General features: G+C 33.2%; 1 protein-coding gene across 8 annotated transcripts in view; it reads right to left on the bottom strand.

Annotated features, from left to right (window-relative positions):
- Window positions 1–20,260, bottom strand: part of IQSEC1 (IQ motif and Sec7 domain ArfGEF 1) — a 2,803,266-nt gene that overhangs the window by 120,825 nt on the left and 2,662,181 nt on the right. For all 8 annotated transcript variants that reach the window (XM_044078078.1, XM_044078079.1, XM_044078080.1 and 5 more), the window contains one exon: window positions 2,964–2,993. In XM_044078078.1, coding sequence (XP_043934013.1) covers window positions 2,964–2,993 — 30 coding nt within the window. The remainder of the gene's footprint in view (window positions 1–2,963; window positions 2,994–20,260) is intronic.

The raw sequence follows: 20,260 nt of genomic DNA, 5'->3' as shown, positions 1-20,260 counted from the left end.
TGGGAACAGGTTAGTAGAACAGTGCCAAGAACATGGATACATACATTTGTTGTCCAACCCTTTATCCTGTTCAGGGCTGCAGGGAACCATAGACTATCTTGAAATTTAGTGGGTATAACAAGGAGCACTAATTATGGATAGGATGTCACTCCACTGCAGGATGCACACAGATACACTCACATGGTAAACACACTTACGGGCACTTTGAAAGTGCACCAGTTCACCTAAGGCATGTTCCTGGAATTTGGAAGAAAACAAAAGCACCGGTTGAAAACCAACATGAATGTGGGAAGGATATGCAGATTCCACAAGTATGAATCCCAGTCGATACCTAAACTAAAGAATCAAATATTGTGAAACAACAAATGCTGACTGCTGCACTTCTGTGCTGCCCAACATGGATACAGACAACTTCTGATAATCGTGGTGCATGCAGAAGGGGATAGCCAAAAATGCAGGGTGAAAGTAATAATTCATGCAACTCATATCTTTAGATCCTAGCTTTGACATATCACATCTGCAGCTCAAGGCAATTTACAGATTTTATCTAAAGACCCCTGAATCAAGGGTGATCTATGAACAGTCACAGATTACTGCATCAAAGAGTCCAGCTATTGCACCTTTTTGAACTTTTGAATTAACACAGTGGAGGGCAGAGGCAACTTGTGCAAAGCATTTAATTTGGGATTTAGAAATTAAAATCACAAAATACCCATGGTTTCTGTACAATTTACTGGTGTTAACAGTCATATTACACTACTCTGGAAAAATAAATGTGTGTCTTCCTTCCCTGTAGCTGCTAAATATGACCACATTTATATGATTCTTTAGTCCATATCAAATGTGCCAAATACAAAAAGACTAACAAAGTATGTGTGCAGGCTCTGCTCAAGCTTTTAAATGAAGTATAATTCAATGAATGAACAAACACTGTTTTTCAAATATTCTCTTTCGATGAACTAGTTTTCACCTTTGATCATAATCAGGTGAGTTTCTCTGAGTTATTTGTCTAAAACATTGATGGTGTTACTGCAGCTCTGTTGAAAAAACTGGTGAAGTAAAAAAGAGATATATGCTACACTTGCTGTAAAATACATCAGAAAGGCCATCAAATAATTTTTAATAGTCCCACAACGCTAGTGATGGGCAGGCTGAAATGTGCACGGTGCTATATGAATACTATGGCCTTCACAAAGTGGCATGTACCATTAGTATTGTATGGTATACTTCATTGCTAAAATTACAGAAAAAAACATTTCTACATCTGCAGTAGATAGTACTGGACAGCAATGTATTATTCCCTCCCTAATCTGGACTAGAATTGGTGGCCTTCTAATCTTCTGATCCCAGAGAGTATGATGCGTGCATCTAAGCTACACACCCTTTAAATTTGTTTTGCAGCAGTTAGCATGATTATAGCTCATCTGATGACACAGAGACACCAGGCTCTGAAGTTATAAATGCAATGTTAAGAACAGAGATTTATTTATTTATTTTGGATGTCACAGTGGTTCAGCGGTAGTGTTGTCGCCTCACAGCAAGAGTTTCTCCAGTTTGATTCTCGGCTGGAGTGCCTTCTGTACGAAATCTGCATGTCCTCTCTGCGTTTGTATGGGTTTCCTCCAGGTGCTCTGGTTCCCCCCATATTTCAAAGACATACGTCTGGAGCATTTCTACCCTGGCCTCTGCTGAAAACTGGCTTCATTCCAAGTCGGACTTTCCCAGTAAACAAATGTTAAATAAATAAATTAATAAATTGAGTTTTCTGTTTATTTTCTGGTTAATAGCTATCTTAGTAAATGTGCTCAATTTTCAGCATAGGCTCAGGCATAAAAGCTTCACAGTGAATGCAAATGCGCAAACACAGATATACAGTTTAACAGCACCAGGGAGCATTGTAATTATAGTATGAAACCTAAATGTCCGACAATAAAAAATAAAATGCAGACTAACATTGGTATTGGTAAAGCAAGTATCAGCAATAAAGATATGTAAAACCATGGTAAGGGCGTGTTTAACATTCCTTCAACAATATCTACATTTTGGTGGCATGTTACAGCTGTTGAAATAATAAATTAAGCTAGCCAAAATGTGGAGATAAAACATGTGAAATGATGAATTATTATTGCAGATAGTTATGGCACTGAAGGCAACAGAAGGAACACAACTGTATTTTGCATCGTGCTGTAGCAAATAAGAAAAAAGTGAAAGACTGAAGAGTCTCTAATGGAGAAGACAATAACAGCTTTACTCCGTAGCATACACCTAAAGAAATCTCATTCCCTCCAAGCTACACGGTCTAGGGACCTAAACCTTTTCACCACAATAAACAGGGCACGCTGGAGGGATAGATTCCTGTCTCAGAGACTTCCTATACTCTGGAACAAGGTACCCATCTACGTCAAGCAAAGTTCTTCATTAGCACTCTTCAAGAAAAATCTTGATGAGTGGATGGGAAATAGGAATTACACCCCGGGGATCACTTCTGTGTCTCTGCTGGACAGTGGCACAAGAAAATAACTTTATTGGGTGGCGTAAGCTATGGTACCATGCTGGCTAGGCATACGTAGGCCCTTGGGCTGATAGCCTTGTACCTACCTATGAACAGACAAGCTACAGCAGTAGACAGGCATGTTAGAAGTATGCATGTGCTCCATATTGAAAAATACTGTAATTGTGACAGATGCATGAAATAGGAACAGGAAAAACATAAAAAAATCTGAGGATCTATTTGACAGAAGTGGAGTGAAGCTTGTTGGGGATGATATGAGATTAGTAGTCATATAGCAATTGTAACATAATTTTAACACAGGAAATGTAATAAAATAGTAATGAAGGCCAAAGTGTAGCTCTAGACAGTAATAACATTTTTATTTTATAATGAAAGGGTTCACCTGTTCAGTTCACTGACTTTCTATATCACAGAGTTCATACTATGAATTGGTATGAAAAGAAATACCTACACAGCCAAGTCCGTGATGGAGGGATCCAATCTGCAACAGAAAAGCACATACAAGTTCATTAATATTCAGAGAAACTGCACCACACAACACACCACAGAATACAGCATTGAAAGGCACTGATATATGATCGACACTATGCTCCCTCAATATTAAATGTCTTACACTAATCTATACATTAATCCATGGTAGTGTTACTAAATTTAAAACACTAGAAAGTTACTGAAAAAAAAAAAGTTTAGTTCAATGAATCAGAAAAAATGAAATGGAAAGCCACGTTTTTTCAGATGACGGTCCAATATCTTGCAACTGAAAATTGTTTGTGACCATGAGTGATGGCATCTTGATTGTTTCTAAAATATTCCATGAGGACCACTTGATGGAAGGCAGTTTTAATGCCAGATATATTATGCACAAAATTAGCTCATGCTGTATGGTTTTATTACTAAGTGCCCTCTGCATGTGGCTACACAATATATAGTGGTTTCACTTTATCATGCATATTACAAATATTTGTAATTAGTCACATATAAAACTGTCACTTTCTGAAAGGGCAGACAAGGTAGAAAATTAGATGGTATGTTCCACGTTTTGTGCTTTATACTTTAAATGAAACATTTTATTTTAATAGGAGGAAAGCACAGCACATGATAAGTGATGCTAATACTCACAAAGACAGGAATGCAGCTCCTATACTTATTTATTTATTTGCATTTGTTAACCGGGTTGGTCCAGCTGGGTAAGAATTAGCCTTTTTCAGTGGAGACCCGAGGGGAAAAGCCCCAAACAGACATACAAATACATACGAATAGAGACAAATGAACAATATTACAGAGGAAAACAATATTATGGGTACAATGGATAAGAAAAACAAACAATGAAAGTTTGAGAATATGAGTAAGGTGTTTGTTTTACAACAGGAGCAGAATGCCGTATATATCTCTGGTGATATTTGAAAGGAGATTCTGAGATTAAATTCATAATAGCAGTTTCTGCAGCTACAGCCCTGGATGTTTCCATCAGAAAATATGATTTACTGGTTTACTATAATTACTTTAGTATCCCTAACAAATAGGTAGGCCTTGGTTTTGTAATTCTTCAGACTGGAGCTTCTTATCTGCAAATCAGACTTCATACACCTCTTAGTTAAAACTTTCAACATCTCACCACATCATGTGTTCTTTTACAGTTCCTAATATAACTTACAACTCTGCACATACCTCTCAACTTCTTAACAAAAGAAATCTGGACAAGGCCTAAAATAATGGGGGAGACGAAGACCCAAAAATAGGGACAGATTTTAAATATTGCTCTTAGAAACTTAGAAATGTGTTAAAGAATGACAGGATTTGTGTTAGCATGCATTTTCTGAAGGAAATGAAGTCTGAATCTGAAATGTATGTCATTATTTAGTGAATTCACTTCTCAGGGATTTGCCAGAAAACCACAACTTTTATGAGGAGCAGGCCAAAAATATTAAAAATCTGGACATTCTGAACAATCTAAACATGATCCGTTCAACTGAAATGCACAGTGACACTGCATATACACTGCCCCTCACACTGATCTTTCTGCTATGTCAATAATTTGTTGCATAAGCACCACTAATCTAGGGAGTGAAGTTAAGCATTTATCATACTAAGGATTTCTTTAAAGTGTTTTCATTACAAAAGGACCTGCATGCAACAATATGCAAAGTTCAAATAATTTCATATATCCTTTTGCTGACAAGGTTTTTCATTTTTACACATTTAGTTACTGAACATTGCCTTTTAATTTAATAACCAAAATAACAAAATATTTACATCATGAAATATAGAAAACTGATTATTATGGGGAGCACTTCCATAAAGAAAATCTGAATAAGTTTTTAGGAACCTGATCCTTGTGAATAGCCAGACTTCTCTACAAATGTATTTATTTAGTTTTGTTGACTGGGATAGGCCGATTGGGCAGGAAAAGATCCTTTTAGAGGAGGTCTAGGAAGAAAACCTCCAAACAATGAAAATAAAAATATATACAGTGATGTTAAAATAATAGAGTTCCAAGGGAAACACCACAATAAAAACAGAGACAACATTTAGTCATTTTTTTATACACAGAGCTCTAATGAAACACTACATTAAAAATAAAAACAACACACAGTAATGGTCTAACAGACAGAATTCTAGGGACTCATGATATTAATATAAATATCTTTGACAGTTGTATTCAATTTATCCAGCATTAAACTATTGTAATTTGATCACAGAATTGGAAAAAAAGGAAGGAAAGCGGAGGAAATAGGTGGGAAGGGAAGGTTGGGAGAGATGAGAAGGAAACACGTGGCTTTAGGAAAAATAGAGAAGCTTGTGGAGAATTAGAGATGACATAATATAGCTAGGCAAGAAGCTTGTGCTTAAGGTATCAATAAGCCAGGTGTCTTACAGGAGTCTACCTTAATTCTTCAACTGCAGAAATAGCACACAAAAAGTCAAAGGGGAAACACTGAAACTGTGATCAAAGTGCAGTGGGGAATGGGGTTTTACTCTTTCCATCTTTAATGGGTTGGAGTTGGTATATATAATTAGCTGGAGGTGCAGTGGGCTTGCCCCCTTGCAAAAAATATGTTTTATGCATTTTTTTTATTTTGTCAATATTCTGGAGTTTTAATGTTTTCAGTCGTCTATTCTTGCAGTAGACAGTTTGATACGGATTACAGACATGGCATTGGCTTGAAGGTTCCACATTATTCTGTTAGGGTACATGGATGAATTCAGGTGCTGCTTTAGTTTGGGCTTGAAGCCTTTTAATTTGTCTATTTGCTTTAGTGGATGTGGCAATTTGTTCAAACGTTTGGTGCCATAACTGAAACACAAAGCATCTCCTACAGCAATGCTTGAATTTGAGATGGCCAAAACATGTTTTTCTCAGGAGCACAACTCTTGGCTCAGTGAATATTGCTGAAGGATATTTTTTAGGGAGGGTAAATTATTAGGGTTGTAGATAATATTATAGGCTGTGACTAGCTGCATTTAGATTAGGCACTGCGGTAGTTACAGTTGTTTTAAGGTGAGACAGTGGTGAGTCATACATCAGAAGTGTGTAGCAAAGTGTGCTGCTCTGTTGTAGCATGCCTTTAATTTTGTTTACTGGTGGTTTGCAGGTCTGTATATATATAAAAAATACAGGAATCTTAACGAACACGTAAAACACGAACTCTGGAACCAAGCAGGACAGATAATAACGCTCTTTATTTCAGGAATCACGCTGGCCCACTGTAGAAGCTTCATCAGTTAATACAAAATAATTCATTAACATTTGCTGTTTATATATGTTACAACCAGAGTTCGTGTTTTACAAGTCTGTATATATGGCTGATGCATTTAGGAGTGTGGTAAGGAGGTAGTACTGGGCAATGTTTTTCCTTATTGCATTAGTGCATTAGCTAGGCATGGGTTTGACTGGTAGGGAAGTCCAACTGTTTCGTGATTTTTTTTTTGATGACTTGCTGTAGGTGCTGATCAAATTTCAGATTTTCATCTATAGTTACACGTAATAGTTTTGTGTCTCTTACTCCAGAACCCAATATTCTGGTCACAGGGGAGTGCACTGTGTGACACACTGATATCCCTCTTGCCAAGCTGGATAAGGAGAAAGTTACAGTTATATGCCTGTCAGAGGCCAGGTTCCACCAGATCATGCAAGCACTCAGGTCACTTACACCTAAATACCAGTGTGACTTAGCCATAGTCCTTGTGGGCATGAATGACCTGAGATGTACCTTCATGGACTATATGAAGAAAGACATGATTGAGCTCTCAGAATATGTTACAGGCAAGTATGAGCCTAGCAATGAACAGCATTCTACTGTCTTCAAGGATGATGCCATAATACCAACAGAAAATTGTCGACTTTAACAATTGGCATAGCTACTGCTGTCATTCCAAAGGGGTACAATACTTGTCAGGCTAGGACATTTACCAAGGATGGCCTTCACCTGTCACCTCTAGGCCTTCAGATATTGGCCAAAACATTATCCACCCTTATAGTGCCCTTTTAGACATTGCCAAAAAGACAAACCTTCTAACATAACAAAAGCTACTCAGGACAAGCTAAAGGCGTTACTGCTCAATGCTAAGTCATAAAATACCAGGATTTGCAGGTAGAAAGAAGGGCAATGTGGAAGAAGATTACCAAGACAGTTCCAATAGTAGTAGGAACAATGGGTTGTATAAAAATAAATTTACAGTCTTACTTAGATATGCTACCAATATATGTAACTCCATATGAATTACAGGAGGAGTCAGTTACTGGCACAATGCGGATGCTCCAAAGAGCACTTTTGCCTAACATCAAAGATTGAAACAATATGAATTTCATGAACGTTGATCACACTTTGACTTAGGAATGGGGTCCATTCCTGTTACAGTATTAGAAACCCAAAAGACTTGGAAAGAACACTTTTTATATCCTAAGACTGTAATATATTATCTAAAATATGCAGATTCGGCAATACCACGATACTCACAGACATTGAATCACATAAAAGATACATTTTTTAACTTTTTATAAAAACATAATTTTTAAAGTCAAGTGTTACTATAAAAAATGCAATGTGCTAATGGAAAAACAAAGATTATGTTTGTTATCTTCCATAAAACTGGTCTCTCACATTCTATTCACAATATTGTCATAGACCCAGAAACCAGTGTCCAGCAAAATACTTTTGGTATAAGACATTCACATTTTAAACTATCTGGAAGAAAAACACCAGTAACTCAGATGAAATGGTACCATTCTGCATTATCTTTTTTAAATGACAAGGAATATCAAAGGTGAGAAGCTGAGTTGTTCCAGTAGTCCTCTAAGTCTACATTTCTTCTTACACATATTACAATCACCATGGTTACTGGCAAACTGCAATATAGCTTGGATTCACTGCAAATATAGTTTAAAACTGTAAAAATGTATCTTAATACAAAGCAAAAACTATGTTCTTCTAAAGCAAGAACCAAATCACTGTCAGTGTAGCACTACCATCCTACTACAATACTGCCATTTCATTCAAAAGTTGTCTTACCATAACCTCTTTGATCAAGACACCAAATAAGGAGGTGGTCTTAACAAAATTACTTGATCCCATCACCAATAATCAATTACAGTTTGAAAAAAACATTATGTGTGTGTATGCTCTGCAGAATGTTGAGTGCATGTTTGGTCGACAGCTGTGAAGCTGACCACATATGATCGACTAAACAGCTAGACAGGGTGTGTGAGACTGCACAATTCCGGGGTTGGGAAATTTGCCCTTACCCCATGTGCATCTGATCTCGGAGTTAGTATACATAATTAGCAGGGGGAGTTGGGAGGCTTGCTCCCTGCAAAAAACAATGCTTTTTTTTTTTTACGTTTTAAATTTTGCATGAACCAAGGCTGCATACTGGCATGTCAATGTTGGTGTTTTTGATGTTTTGGCATCAGCTTTTTGGCAGTTAATGTTACATGTCTTCGACCTGTACTATTACTTTATATATGTATCTAAGATATATATATATATATATATATATGTGTGCACATGCACATTTATATATATATATATATATATATATATATATATATATATATATATATATATATATATATATATACACCTATATATATAAATGAGTATCATTCCCCTTGATCTAAGGGTCATTTTATCTAATCGTAACTGAATGAAAAAAATTGTTATCTAATCCACATTTCTTCTAATCCTAGCCTACATAACAATCTGCATAGAGCACTGATTATAAGGGAAACTTATCATTTTAAGATCACTGGTGTTAGTGTAGGTTTATAGGTTAGTACTAGGCTAACTGCCCTTGCAAGCCATTTTAAGCCTAGCCAATTATCCCCCTGTGAGATTCAAACTCTGTACCTTGTGGTTTGCAAAGCAAACACCTTAACCACTAGGCCACCCTCCCAACCCATTCAGATGTTTGCCGGTCAGGGCTAGATAAGATGGTATGTTTAGTATTGTGTGTCGACAGCTGTAAGTGGTGCATGTCCTTTTGTCTTGCGAAATGGCAGTGTTATGGAAAGTTTTTGTTGTTTTTTTCTATGGTATGGTGTACAGTTAGGGGCAGGGTTATGGTTAACATGCAGTAGTAAGTTGGAATGGTTTGGGTGAACACTAACACTGCTCCCTAGCCGTACCTTAGAAAAACACTTTGCATTAACGCTAGCACTATTCAGATAAATTACAGCTGAGTTAGTGGTGGGGTTTTGGTTAATGGATTAGAAAAGGAAATTGTTTCTTTTTGTGATCTTTTTTACTTTTTTGTACACATACTAATTTTAGGGTAGTCAAATTTGCTGCTTGACATCATCATAAAATATAACCTTACTTAGCTCTTTGCATTTTTGAAAAATCAAAGTTTAACTATTAACTGCCCGTAATTCAACTGGTACTTGACTGCAGACTCCTGTACACGTTTAAGTGTTCTGCTCTGGTTACCTCTCTAGAGTGGCTTTAGAGCTTTAATTGCACATTTACTACAAATCCCCCTAATAAGATATACATATGAGGAATTTCACTATCCAGTATATGATGTCAAACCCTGGAGTGACCTGTTTCATGAATTAAGACACAATCTCCTAAAATAAGGCCTATAGAATAATATTTGAGTATATCTACTGGTACAAAGGAATTTCATTGTGATATTAATTAGCTAGCACCTTATGACTTGTTATTAAAACCTGTGTTCCATATACCTTAAGTACCAACTTACAGATTACCTGCAAAAACTTGTTTTTATGAGTGCAGATAAAATTAGCAGTGATAATGTGATGGTAGTTCCTTTTCAGCCATTTATCACTAACATTTACATGTGTTACCTGTGCATTCCAATGTATGTCTGCAGAGCATGCATTACATCTTACATCAAACACAGCAGTGTTATAAAGATATTATCTGGGTGTTTTCAAATAAATTTTAAGAAACAATACAGTATCAAATTAATAGTTACTTTCTATACATGATACATATTGTCTTATTTCACGCTGCTTTGACTCATATTTTATAATATCTCAGTTGTTGCTGATGAGTATTAACTTCATGTGCGCTAACGATATGTACTGTTAACATTTCTGAAGCTTTTCTCTCCCTGCCTCCACTGAAAATGGGGTTAGACAGATGGACATTCCCAAACAACACATTTAAATAAACACAAAATTACCTACACAGTAGCCCTTGGGTTGTAATTACAACATAAGTGCAATATGAACCTGCATGGTTTAGATCAGTTACTAAGAAATATCAAGAAGTGTTTGAGGGATTGTATTGTTCTTATATGTAGCAAATACAGGCTTGCAAAAACATTACAGTGGAATAGTCACTACATTTATTTTATATTTAGATTATATAACTAATGGATGCACAACTTTTTTTTCTCAATAATTTTTATTGAAGTTTCTAAGCAAGCATAAACAATAATAAATTCTAACTAACAATGAAAATTATGCTAATATCAAAGTGAAATGAATTGATTCTTTCCTATTGAAGAGAGAATAAAAAACATATATTAAACTAACAAAACAACTATTTACAAAGGGTGTCTATGTATTTTCCAATTAATTATAAATATTTATTCCAAATGATACCATAGATCAATCATTGTTTGTTTAAAAGTTCCATTAGTCCTTTCCATGAGTTATATGAGGAAGTGATTCTTGTGGTTCTTGTCTTTATTGTGATGAGCTCCAAATGGGTGACTTCTGAAGTGATGTTTTTGAATTCATTAAAAGAGGGAACAATGTCACTTTTCCATTTCCTTGTTATTACCTTCCTTGCAACTGACCATATGCTCCATAAAATTGTATATCTCACCTCTGCAACACAGACAGGTATTGGAGCATTAAATAGAATCAAGGATTTGGTCAATATAAATTTATCAGTGAATAAAGCCTGCAAAAATGATTAACTTCTTCCCAGAATGATTTAATTTTAATGCATTCAAAAAATATATGTTCCCAGTCAGCTTTCTCATCTGATTTACATCTCCAAGTGGTTCTAGAATGAGATATGATTTTTATTATGTGGTATATAAAATGATCTATGCATATATTTCCATGTGAATAACTTCCATTTAAGTGAAAATGTAGTAAATGTTGATGATTTTAACATTAATTATCTTCTTCATTTGGGAGTTCTTTGTTGATTTTATTGTAATAGTTCCGGTATGAAACTCCAGTGTATTTTACTTCTATTCTTATTACATTATATGTTTTATATACTATATTATTGGTCTCTATTTTATGTTGTGTAAAGATCAATAAAAATTCAATTAACCGTGGGATGAATTTCTTAACTGTAGGTTGCATGGTCTCTATCCTACTTTCAACATATTGTAAACACTTTTGAGCATATAACCAAAATTATTTCCCTATATTAAACTTATCTAGTACATATAGAGGTGATAAAGTCTTTTCTTTGTGCATCAATTGAGACCAATATTTTAGTTATTTTCATTAAAGGTTTTCATTACATTGGAAGAAGTGATAATGTTTTGTGTATAGGCAACTGGAAAAATAAGAAACAGCCGTGCTTTATAAGTGGGATTCTTGAAAATAAAGGTTCTAATTGTTTTTATTGTTATATTATGTCTGAGTTAATTTTAAGACTGGGGTTATTTATACATTCTTCTTTTAAAAACCAATACCTGGAATTATGGGGAGATATAAATGTATTATGACATATCGAAAATGTAGTTTGGGTTAAAAAATGTCCAAAAATGGATTTCCATTTAGCAGTATAATAGAGATTTTCCCATAACATTATTGTTTTTATGACAGAAGCCACAGAATATAATTCAATGTCTGGTAAACTAATGCCCCCATTAGTCCAATCTCTGATATGGTTATTTAGTGTTATTCTTGGTTTATTGGGAAACCTTAAGAATTTTAAGATTATAGAATTAAATTTCTTTATAAAGATTTTGGTTGGAGGTAAAGAGAGAGACTGTACTATATATAAAATGTTTGAAAGTGCAATCATTTTTATAATAAAAGTCTTTCATCCATAGTAAAGAAATATTTGTTCCAATTACTTATAAGGGTTTCAATATTAACTAATGTAGATTCATAGTTGATATCTATTATCCTTCTAATAGTTTCTGCTATAACTATTCCTAAATACTTTAACTGTCGTTCCTCTGCTATATATTTCTTAAATTCTTCTTGTATATCTTTTGTTACCACAATTTATAGCGAGAATTTTCATCTTGTTTTTATTGAAGGTTAGACCAGATTTTCTTTGAAAGTGTTCTATCACAGAAAAAAGTTTTATGAGAGATGTATTGTGGTAATTTAAAGTCAAAAGAATATCATCGGCAAATAACTATCTTGAGTATTATCTCTTTATTTTTCTACACTCCTTTAATATCAATTTCTGATCTAATAAGGTTAGCGAATGGCTCAATAACTAAAGTGAATAATAATGGGGAGAGAGGTCATCCTTGTTTAGTGTCTTTTGTTATTTTTATTGATTCTGAAGTAAATGGTCCAATTTTGATATATGTTTGTGAATTAGTATATAAAAGTTTGATGAGTTGTATAATTTTATAAGAAAAGTTGTTTTTTTCTAATACTAATGAAAGATACTTCCAGTTTACAGAATCAAAGGCACAATTTATGTCTGTTTTATTGGTCAGATCAAGTGACATAATTCTCCTTATATAATCATAAAACATTTCTATTCAAAATAAATCCTGTTTGATCATTAGCTATTAAAGAGGAAAGGAATTGAGTCTATCCGCATGTATGGCCATAAATAATTTATAATCAATATTCAATAATGAAATTGGTCTATAAGATGAGCATTTTTAGGGTCTTAGTCTGTCTTTAGTATTGGAGTTAATAGAGAATAATCCCATGAGGGGAATACTGCCCCTAATTTCTTAAACATATTGAAAACATTGAGTAGAATATTTAGAGATTCTTTGGTCATTAACTTATAAATTTCAGAGATAATATCATCATTTCTGGAGGCTTTATTTATTTTTAGCTTTTTAATATGTGATTTTAAGTCAGAAATTGGAATAGGTTTATCAAAAATATTGATTTGTTCTGTATTTAATTTTTTCTTACTATATTTCTTTAAGATTTTTTTTACTTTTTCATTTGAGTCTATTAAACTATTTTCCTCATTTATTTTTGTAAAAAAGTCATTACATTCTTTTAATAGATCTTCTAATTCTGAGACTTTTCTTTTTTTAGATGGTGAATAAATTTCTTTTATATGGTTAAACTTATTATATATTTTAGTTCTCTTTACTAACTTATGCATATATTTAGGATTAACTGAACGGTATATGATTTTTTTCACTCTAAATTTATCTTTGTTTTATGGTTTAGAATCTCCAAGTATTCACTTTTCAATTCATTTATATGTTTTAATAAATCAGGATTTTTGTTTTGATTGTATAGCTGTAATTTATCTATTTTCTCTTGAAGTTCTATGAGTTCACTATCCCATAGCTTTTTCTTAAAAGCATACCAAGACATACTCCTACCATAAATATATGCTTTGAAAGCATCCCAGATGTATATCTTAGAGGTATCATGATTATTATTAGTAAATACATAAATTTCAATTTCTTTTCATAGGAATTTCCTAAATTCTTTTAAAGTAGTGATGTATGCTGGTATACGACTTATTGGGTTTCTGAAGCTTTGTTTTAATACAATTTGACAGGTTATTGCATTATGGTCAGAAAGCAGACAAGTTATAGTTTTTACCTTATCTAAACTAGTTTTTAAATCTATAGATACATATATTCTGTCAATTCTTGCTTGCATTCTATGTCTGTGGGAATAATGTGTAAAGAAAAATGTATTTGGGTCTGCATAGCCTTGAATGTATATAAGTTGTATTAGCTCTATAAATTTTTTAAGTTCTTTTGTCGATGTTGAAAGTTTTCTTTTTTTGTTTTGCAGAGTTCGAATCTTCCTCTTTTGTTACACAAGTGAAATCTGCTGCAATTATAAGACTTCCTTTTGAGTTATTTATAATTTGTTCCATTTGTTTCTTTACCATTTTTACTCCTATCCCAGGTACCCAATATAGATTTACAAGTGTGCAATATTTTTTAATTCCATTGTAACTGAACACATTAAACCTTTATCATCCTTGTAGGTATTAATTATTTTAGGGACTGAGATGGTGGTCTTCCATAGTATTGTTACTCCCCTTCTTTTTTGCGTGTGATGTGAGCTTGGCAATACAATATACAATCTGAGATTAAGTCTATTAATATCAGATTGCAATAAATGTGTCTCTTGTAAGAAAATAACCTGGGAATTAAGTGGTTTAAATATCTGAATAAATTCCCTCTTTTACACCCATTATTTAAACCATTAATGTTTAATGATAAACAATTTAAAGATGTAACATTGTACTGCATCAATAGAATTAAGGTTTTCTGTAAAATTCTTACAATATGTAACTTTTTATTCACTCCTCTAAATATTGGTATCTTACCATTGGATATATAAGATTTGGGTACATTTACATACACAAAAATTATATAAAGGATTATTAAAGATACCCTGAACTTTCAACTAAATTCTGTTACATTAAAAAAAACATTTCTCTAACCTTCCCCACTCACTTGGAGTCTAAAAATCCCTGCTTGGATAGTGCTACTATACAAACATCCCCTTTCATTCAATAGGAAGTAAAGTAGAGCTAACCATCATTCTGCTATATATTCTATGGTTATTGCTATTTGATTTGTAGATTAACATATTATATCCACAAGACCTCTCTAGGTCATATAATAGTTTAATAATCCCTGAAGGAAAAAGCTTATTTAACTCATTTTAGTAACATTTGTTAATAAAGTATATACATGAAAAAAGAAAGAAAAGAAACACATTTATATCACCATTTGATATAATAAATGTGGGTCTACTTGAAAACACCGACACTCCAAAACACCGACGATGAGAAAAGTGAGACCGGAAGATCGACAACTGAGATGACCGACAGTTTAAAAGCCTGACGCTGAGAACACCAACATGTTAAGGTAAATGTGCGATAGTGACAGACTTTAGGGTTAGGGGCGGGTTAAGTGGGTTAGAGTTAGGGTGCAGGTAAGGTTAAGTGTGTGATAGTGACAGACTTTAGGGTTAGGGGTGGGTTAAGTGAGCTAAGTTTAGGGTGCGGGTTAGGTGAGTGTGCGATAGTGACGGACCTTAGGGTTAAGGATAGTGCATATATAGTTGTGTATGTAAGGTTTAGTGTAGGTTTGTAAGGTTTTGGTGTGCTTGTGTTGTGTGTGTGTTTTTTGGAAAAGGTATTTGTTTTGTTGATTGTCGGGATTGTGGTTTGTTGGGCATGTGAAGTTTTGTGCTTTTAAACTGTCGGTCATCTCAGTTGTTGATCTTCCTGTCTCTGTGTTTTGGCATGTCGGTGCTTTCAAGTAGACCCAATAAATATATGTGTTTTCTGTTGATTCGGTTTTTCATTCAGATTGTTAGAGTTAACAGGTTCTTACTCTTTCCCTGTTTTGTCAATTCTTCATTTCTGTCTTCACAATCCAGTTTTCATTCTCTATTTTATTAATGTTTATGAGAATATTTTCTAAAATCACAGCTAATTCACAACACTTGAGTGTGAACATGTTATAATATTCTAAATAAGAATGGTATGAATTATAACTACATATAAATACTTTGCACAGCAATATTAGTCTAACACATCTTGTAATCCATTTAGTAGTCAAATTATAGCAAGACATTAATGTAGAATCAAGTATTCATCTAAAATATCAGTGATATATCAGAGAATCATTATTTAATACATCAAATGCTAAATTCCCTTCAAGCGATATTCAATCAGTTGGAGTGAGTATGAATTAAGTGCCATTATTATATTTAACACAATACTCATATATGTTGTTGCAACCTCTTTAGTTTCATATCCATTCTTGTCTTGTATTTATAGCATTATGACACTCAATCAACTCATATATCTTTTGTTCTATGTAGTGTAAAGACTGAACAAATACCATATTTACTAATTATTTAAATAAATGCAGTTTAAATATAACAGTATGATAATTTTATTCATATACAATTAATATTGTCAAAAACAAAATTCTGTGTTATTTTTTGTTAAAATTTTCTTCCTTTCAAAAGTATCATGATTTTTAAAGAGATATCTAAGGTCACTGCAACTATTCCTTAGTAGAACTGACTAGTGTTCATTTTTATATACTTAGTCTCCTTTATCTTGCAGATGTCTTTAAATTATAATTCTTTTCACTTGTATCATCTGGTTATGATTAGAATTAAATGCCTGTTGAATTCTGCTATTTTTTGTTAGTTCTTCTCTCCATAAACATTTGTATTGTTTATAATGTTCTATTTAATTAGTAGAGATAACTGCTAAGGAGAGTAATGTCATAAGTCATTCCTCTTTCTAACAAAAATCAGATGTTTTAACTTTGCCTCAGTTTAATTTAACTGCTTATCTAATTAATTTTGTGATGCCATGATATTCAGAATCTAATTAATCAACATAAAAACTGAATTAAAGTAACACTGTTTAGCTTATATTTCTATTATAACATCATATATTAACTTTCCCCACTTCATTTTGAGTGGTTTATAAAGTCATGTGCTAATATAGAAGGTCCCAATATCACTTTTTCTTATTTATTGCATTTCATTAGTAATAATGGGACTGTTTGGTGGAAACTGACGAAATAGCCTTAATATGCCCTTTAATAATATATTAATATTACAGTGTTTGTGTTTCTAAAATTGTCTTTTCCGATTTTAGTACAGCATTTATTTAATTTTACTATAATATTTAACAAGCTCATCTCTTAATGGTTCTATAAGTATTATGCTTTCCTTTACATTGCTAAGAATTTGGAAGATTTGTGTGAAAAGCATTCTGACTTCACTATTCTAGTTTTTAACATTCATGCACTGATCATTCCCCTTTAATATATGCTTAACTTTTAATTTTGAAGGTTTCTGAGGCTAAACATTTGCATTTGAATACTCTGCCTCATTATGTCCTTTACGTAAACATTTACATGTTTTTACTTTACTTAAAGGACATCTATTTATTTTATTGAAAGGCTATGTTGTATAGAGATTACCCTGGAAACCGGAGACATCTCTGGTCTAAAGATCGCACCTTTGTGACTGTCACTTTTTTTCAGTAAATAAGGGATTTACTCACTTTCTGAAAGTGCATCACTCTCTTGGACTGAGGATACACCTTTGTATCTTTATAACCTGCCTCATAATGTGCTTTACATAAACACTTACATGCTTTAACTTTATTTAAAGGTCTTCTGTTTCTTTGGACTGAAAGGCTATGTTATGTAGAGGTTACCATGGAAACCAGAAATACTTCTGGTTTAAAGCTTGCACATTTGTATTTACAAGTGTTATGCTTTTAAATCATTTACATCACCCAACACAATTATTTACTTATTTGTAGTTATTATAAGATTCTTAAGGTTACCAACTGTTTTCTAAAGAAACTAATCCAATATATTAAAGGCTCTTGTATAAATTGTGACACAACAAACTAACTATAATAAGTGAAAGAGTAAAGGAGACATTGTTAATGTTCTGAAAATACATATTAAATAACTGAAGTTACCTTTTCATATGATGTTTGTGGATGCCAAGAATGAAATTCTGCTTTACTCTGTAAAGCACAAATTGCTGTGTTTTGTTAAGTGAAGAACATTTAGTTATTAGGTGTTTAGATAAGGTTATTTATCTTTTAATTTCTTCTTCTTTTCACTGGTTTTCCAATTATTTCTTTCTGCTGGTCTCTTTAACAAGCTGTTATTCCATTCCATATATTTTATTTTAGCTAGTACATCTTTTGTTTTTAGGTATGATATAGCATTGTCTATGCCTTCAAAGATTTTTGTTTCATCTGTAAGAAAATTTTTCAGTCTGGCTGGGAAGAGTAAATGTACTTTGATGTGAAGTTTTTTGAGTTCTCTTATTAAAGGAAGAAAGGTTTTCCTCTTGGACATCAGTGCAGTTGAGAAATTATTGTAAAACCTTATTGTTTGGTCTTGGATTTTTATAGGAGACTTAGCCCATGCTGTCTTTAGGATCAGATCTTTATCCTGTGTGGAGAAGAATCTTACAAGTGTAGATCTTGGGTTTGTCTTTTTTGAAAGAAGTGCTGTTTTAGAGAGAAATCTATGGGCACGTTCAATGCCAAAAGACATACTATCTGGAAGCTCAAAGGTTTTAGGGATCCAGGTTGTTAAAAAGTTTGTCATATTGTCATTCTCAATTCCTTCAGGTAATCCAAAAATACTAATGTTGTTTCTGCGTGATCTGTTCTCCAAGTCATCTATTTTTTCCATCAACAAAGTGTTTTGTTTCAGTAAGAATTCCAAGTTATGTTCATCTTCTGTTAATTTTCCTTCGAAGTCATTCAGAGCTTGCTCCATCCCCGAGATCTGAGTTTTTTTGTTGGTTTAATGATTCTTGAAATTGTTCCATTTGCCTTGAAGTATTTTCTTTGTTCTCAAGTTTATTGTCTATTTTATCCATCTTGAGAGAAAGTTCTTGTAGACTGGTAAGAACAAACCGTATATTCTTCTTTAGTGAAGAATCCTGAGAGGTTCCTTTTGTGTGGCTCATTTTGAGTATGAAGATGTATACCTTCATAATGGTATTTTGACAGGAAATTTTAAAATTATGTATTTCTTTTTTGGATATTACTTCTCTAGATGTTATTCCTTAATAATATTTGTTGGAAAAAGGTGGAAGGAATAACTAAAAAGTGAAATTTCCTGTCAAGAATGAAAAATTATAGCAGAGCTGATGAAAACTGCTGCTAGTCAATCAGCATCTTGGCCACACACCCTCCAATGCCAGATACACAACTTTTTAAGTACCATTATATTTGGTTAAAACTTTATTTAGGATGAACAATTCAATATACTTCTAGAACATTTAGAAACAATTTATCTCTCCATATATATTTATATGAGTGTCTCATTAAATATCAAATGCTCATAAGAGCGAACATTGAAAGAACAATCACTTTAGAGGGAATCTAAAATTATCAAAAATATAAAGCAGTAAACCTTTTTTTTTTTGAAAGTCTTCCTGCACCCCTGCAACCCTGCTAATTATATGTACCAACTCAGATGAGCATTTGTTTTTTTTTTTTTTTAAGCCAGAAAAAAGCATTCACTCATATGAGTGCTTGATCTTTTAAATTGTACCCATATTCTCATTCAAGTGCTTTAACTATCCTGTACTTCAAATACTATCCAAATAGTTTACAAATTCACTTTCTGAACATTGATAGCAGTTGGATTTGTGCGATCATGGTACAGTGGGGACTGGGAATGTGCCCTTTCCCTACTGCACTGTGGTCTCAGAGTTGATATATACAAGTAGCAGGAGGTGTGGAAAATGCAGGGAGGATTGCCCTTCTCCCTGTAGAAGATAGTTCTTGCCTGCTGTATTTTTTTTCATATCTTTTTGATTCAAACATTTTTTATGTCAAACGCTCAATCTTTTTTTACAGTTCAAGCTCTTGACATATACTCGTATATGTGTGTGTACATGTGTGTGTATGTCACAATTAATATGCAGGGGATGCCTAAGCATCCAAACACAATTCTTAGAAATTTTTACTGAGAAATGTTAAACAGTATATGGAAATATTTAATGCAGGAATGCACAGTCCTTTCTGTGGAGTACTCTGCAATTTCCATTACATTACATTTAAATAAAAGATGGGTATTAATTGGTTTTATAGCTCTCAACTTCTTTGTACAATAAATCTCTACAAAGCCTAATATAATGGGGGTCAAAGCCCCAAAATAGGGACAGATTTTAAATATTGCTCATATAAATGTAAAAGGTTGCTAAAATAACAGGATTTGTGTTAGCATGCATTTCCTGAATAATATGAAGCCTGAAACTCAAATCTATGCCATTATTTAGAGACTTCAATCCTTGGTGATTTGCCAGAAGATCACACACTTTATGAGGATCAGACCAAAAATATGATGCAAAAATCTGGACATTCTGCGAAAATCTGGACAGTTGAGAGGTAATGGGAATATAACTTCTGCTTAGAGAGGGGAATAAAATATATGAGCATAACACAACTATATTATGTCACTACACACAACTATATTATGTCACTACACACACACACACACACATACACATATGTATATATAAAGGCACAGACACACACACACCTATATAACCATAAAAGTGACATTTCTATTTTTTAGACGTATGTACTACCAGAACTTTGT

Source organism: Protopterus annectens, chromosome 7.part0 (genome assembly GCF_019279795.1).
Source record: "Protopterus annectens isolate FY-2018-M chromosome 7.part0, PAN1.0, whole genome shotgun sequence".
NCBI classification, from domain to species: Eukaryota; Metazoa; Chordata; order Ceratodontiformes; family Protopteridae; genus Protopterus; species Protopterus annectens.
The sequence above is the reverse complement of the archived record's forward strand: the minus strand, read 5'-3'. Positions and strand labels throughout refer to the sequence as shown.